General features: G+C 39.4%; 1 protein-coding gene across 1 annotated transcript; it reads left to right on the forward strand.

Annotated features, from left to right (window-relative positions):
* avp (arginine vasopressin) lies at nucleotides 1-1984 on the forward strand. The gene is made up of 3 exons (XM_008418307.2): nucleotides 1-173; nucleotides 1291-1495; nucleotides 1570-1984. The coding sequence occupies exons 1-3, from the start codon at nucleotides 60-62 to the stop codon at nucleotides 1704-1706; spliced, it is 456 nt and encodes a 151-aa protein (XP_008416529.1). The 5' UTR covers nucleotides 1-59; the 3' UTR covers nucleotides 1707-1984.
* Nucleotides 1985-4078: the final 2094 nt, after the last annotated feature.

The following is a 4078-nucleotide window of genomic DNA, read 5'->3' on the forward strand; positions in this document are numbered from 1 at the left end:
GATCGGGTGGGCTGTCAGTCAGACATCCACACCAGCGGAGGAAATCAGAAGCAGCAGCCATGCATCACTCCCTGCTGTGCGTCCTGGGACTCCTCGCCCTCTCCTCCGCCTGCTACATCCAGAACTGCCCCCGGGGAGGGAAGCGGGCGCTGCCGGAGGGGGGCGTCAGACAGGTGAGCACCTGAGGGTGTAACATCTTTTTTTTAATTTGAAGATGTGTATGTGTTTTTTTTTTCTTTTGAAACAAAGAATCTTAATGTCAATAATGCGTTACTGCTATTTTATCATCAGTAAGCAGATTTATAATATGTTTCATTTGTAGGTTTGAATTAGTAAAAGGTGATTATTATAAAGATAAAAAAAATAAATAAAAAAATTTAACATTCTATAATTTAAAATGACAAATTTCTATGTTAAAGTATAAAACTACATTTTCAGATGCGTTTAGTGTATTGTCTTTCAGACTTTGTTTACATTTTTAGGTGTTATCTCTAAAGCAGAGGTTAATTCATGAATATTTTAAATGCAATTATGAGAATATCTGACATTTAGAGATCTATTTTAATATATGTTCCTTTATGTTTTAAGTTTAGATGAATGTGCTAATTATCTTAAAACTCGGAAATGTTATCAGATCTGGACTTTAAATGAAATATAAAATATAAATAATGTTCCTTTTTTGAAAGCGTAATAAAAATGTTCTGAAGATTTCAGAGTGTTGTCTATGAACCACGAAGAAGTTTTCTTTATCCAGTTAAATTTAAATATATATGTATATTTTTTAATCAACGGCAGCTCATATGAAAGAAGAAATAGCTTCTATGACCATATAAATGTGAAACTTTCCAGTTTTTCTTGCTTCAAGTAAGGAATATTCTTGCCCAAAGTTTCCTTTCAAGAAGGGAATCTTGAGAATATTTGAAATTCAGATAGGTTTTTGATTGTGTGGACAATTTTTTTCAGCAAATCAATAATACATCTAAAAAAGTGGCAGTTATAAAATTATATGTATAATATTTATAGTTGAAGTATTTTTTCCTTGTAAACCCAGTTTCAACTTGTGTACAAAATAGATTGTGTTTTATTTATTGCATTAATGTTAACCTCCTTAAGACGTAAGTAACAGCTCAATTCTGCTCAATCAATTCCATTTTATATTTTTGATGCATTTTCAGTTTTTTTAAGTTCATTAATTTTGAGTAAACATGAGAGCAAAGTTATTCTGAATGCTCTCGTGCTGCGACCAAGTTTTTTTTTCTCTTTGCATTCACCTGCTCTGCCTTTTTCAAGTGCATGCCTTGCGGCCCTGGAGACAGGGGCCGCTGCTTTGGCCCCAGCATCTGCTGTGGAGAGGGCCTGGGCTGCCTACTGGGCTCCGCAGCTGCAGCTCACTGTGAGGAGGAGAACTACCTGCTGACCCCCTGCCAGCCTGGAGGGAGACCCTGTGGACCTGAGGGAGGGCACTGCGCCTCCTCGGGACTCTGCTGTAACTCTGGTACAGTCTCGTCTTTAACTCTGGGTTTAATGGTCACATGACGATGATGTGAACTGATCCGTGTTCCTTCTCAGAGGGCTGCATGTTGGACTCTGACTGCCTCGGGGAGACAGACGCCGCAGATCCGGCCCAAAGCTCTGCAAGGAGCTCCCCTACAGACCTGCTGCTTCGTCTCCTTCACGTGGCCAGCAGAGGACAGAACGACTACTGATGCCACAAGCGTCAAGCTCCCCCTCTGCGCCCGACGACCTGCAGCAACGGCAGAATATTAGACCTCAATCTGTGAACTCTGAACCCAGTCGACATTTTTCTTTTCTGTCTTAAACGTCTTTTCTGTTCTCTTCAATTTGTTTTAATAGAAACATAAGAACAGAGGGATTAAACAAACAACAGCATAGATCTTGTTTACCATCAATTTAAGAAGAAATGTACATACATGCACATGATGTGCACAAGTCAAGACACAGGAAATAAACAAAGGATCATGGATTAAAGTTGTCACTGTCTTATGATTGGAGGAGGTAAATGCAGTGTGTAACTCTGCCCGAAGGACTTTGTTGTTTTTTCTCATCATACCTGTGGGCCTTTATTAGTCACACCTAGTGAGGTTTCCGTGTGCGTGAAAGAGAATGGAATGATAACTACACTCGAGAAGTCATCTAGCGTAATTGGTGTGATTTAGTCAGTAATTTATGGAGTCTTCCTCTTTAAAGCACAGAGATCTCATAGTCTTGTGCCAACATGTTTTATTTGATGAACGAGTGGGATGGGAATTGTAATTTTCTTTCCATCTTTTTTTCATGATGAATGAAACCTGACAAGGGTGGCAGAGCTGCAGGTGATGGCAGTTTGTCGACATTGTGTTTCAGCTGGAAGTGAATGCAGCACCTCCCAGATTTAGACAGTTATACGTTTCAATCGATCAACTTTGTTTTAAAGCCTACAGCCTTTCTTCTATACATAATACTTACTTTTGTTTTTAGAATTCAGTCTCGTTCCAAGTGTCACTACCTGCATCTCCCCTTAAGAAAGTGCAAAGTGCACAACATTGATTACGGAGAAAAATCAATGTTGAACATGCAAAACTAATTAATTCATAAATTATGTGCAGCAAGGTGGAATGACAGGGAAAGAGCATTAAACACCTTTGAAGAAAAGGCTGTTTTGGCTATGACAGCTTGAAAACATTTCCTGTTTGGAGAAACTTTGAGATTTTGAGCCATTCTTTCACACAAATTGAAGATTTTGGGGGCCCCTTCTATACATTATTTTCTGTACTATCTGTAAATTTAGGCAATTTTAGCGGCTTTATTTTCTCTTTCAAAATTCAATAGAAAATTTTCTTAGCAGTATGTTTGGGATTACTGCTTTGCTTTAAAGCCCATCTTTGTTTTCAGCCTCCTGGGTGGTCCTTGCACCTTGCCAGTGGCTGTTCTGCACTAAATTTACGAGGGGGTTCATTGGTATTTCTTCATAGGGGCAAACAACTAAACAATGGAATAAAAAAAAAAAAACAGGATAATATTTCATCATTTAATATCTATGTTAAGTGAGACTCTGAGCCAAAGAGCCAGTTGGTTGCAAACCCCAGATCTAGCAGTGATTTTATCTCAATACAGCTGAAACTAAAAGTGCAACAACTTTATTTTTAATTCTCTCTTACAGTAAAAAAACAAACAAAAAAACAGGTACTCCAGGCATGGTGTGTGCAAAGACTTCAGTTTTGTTTTCATCTGACCAGATCATTTTTATTTTACTGGCTTTTCAAAATGCTGATGAAAGGCTGTTTGTCGCCTTTCTCATGCTTTTTCTTCCACAGTGGAGTTTTACACAGTGTGCATTTATTATTGGGTTTATTGGGTCTGTCATGTATGGAAAAGCTGTAGATGCTGGTTCCAGGTTTTTCTGAAGTTCTCTGCTAGGCGTTTTCCACCGACACAGTTTGAAGCCCATTCCAGTTCTTAAAACGTGATTTGAACCAGTGTCACGTGTTTCCACCGGAGGAACGAGACTCCCGAATGCTAAGTTGGTTCCAGTTGGACACCATGCAATACCTGGTTCTTCAGCATGAACTGCAGCGTAATCAGTGGTGTCACCCTGTGGGCCGATCAAACTGAAGTCAAAGAAAGAACCATGGCAGCAAACAGGGGCTGCAGATGACCTCCACAATACTTCTGCTACACTCTACTTCCATGTTGTGCAGCACCTCCTGTTGATGATGCATGCTTGATTCCCAAAACAGAGTTCTCAGCATAATACCACTGTTTGGTAACATGCGAACCAAACCTGATGCAGAGTTCTTTCTATGGAAACGTGCTGTTTGAGTTTCGTTACCTTTCTAGTGTCTTCTTCAGTTTCGTTTTCTGTTGAAACGTGAATCGTCTCGGCTTTGTCAAAACTGACTTTGCAGATAGTCTTTCTTTTTGCCGGCCTATTGATGATTCGCTAAGAGACATTGCTGTGAATTAAAACTGCATTCTCTAAAAGCAGCCATCAGTCAAGCAGAGGTAACGGGGGATTATTTGGCGTTCCAAAGTAAATCATTACTGTTTACTTTGCAAAGCAAACATGCTGGGTTGTTAT

The sequence above is a fragment of the Poecilia reticulata genome, linkage group LG9 (genome assembly GCF_000633615.1).
Source record: "Poecilia reticulata strain Guanapo linkage group LG9, Guppy_female_1.0+MT, whole genome shotgun sequence".
NCBI classification, from domain to species: Eukaryota; Metazoa; Chordata; class Actinopteri; order Cyprinodontiformes; family Poeciliidae; genus Poecilia; species Poecilia reticulata.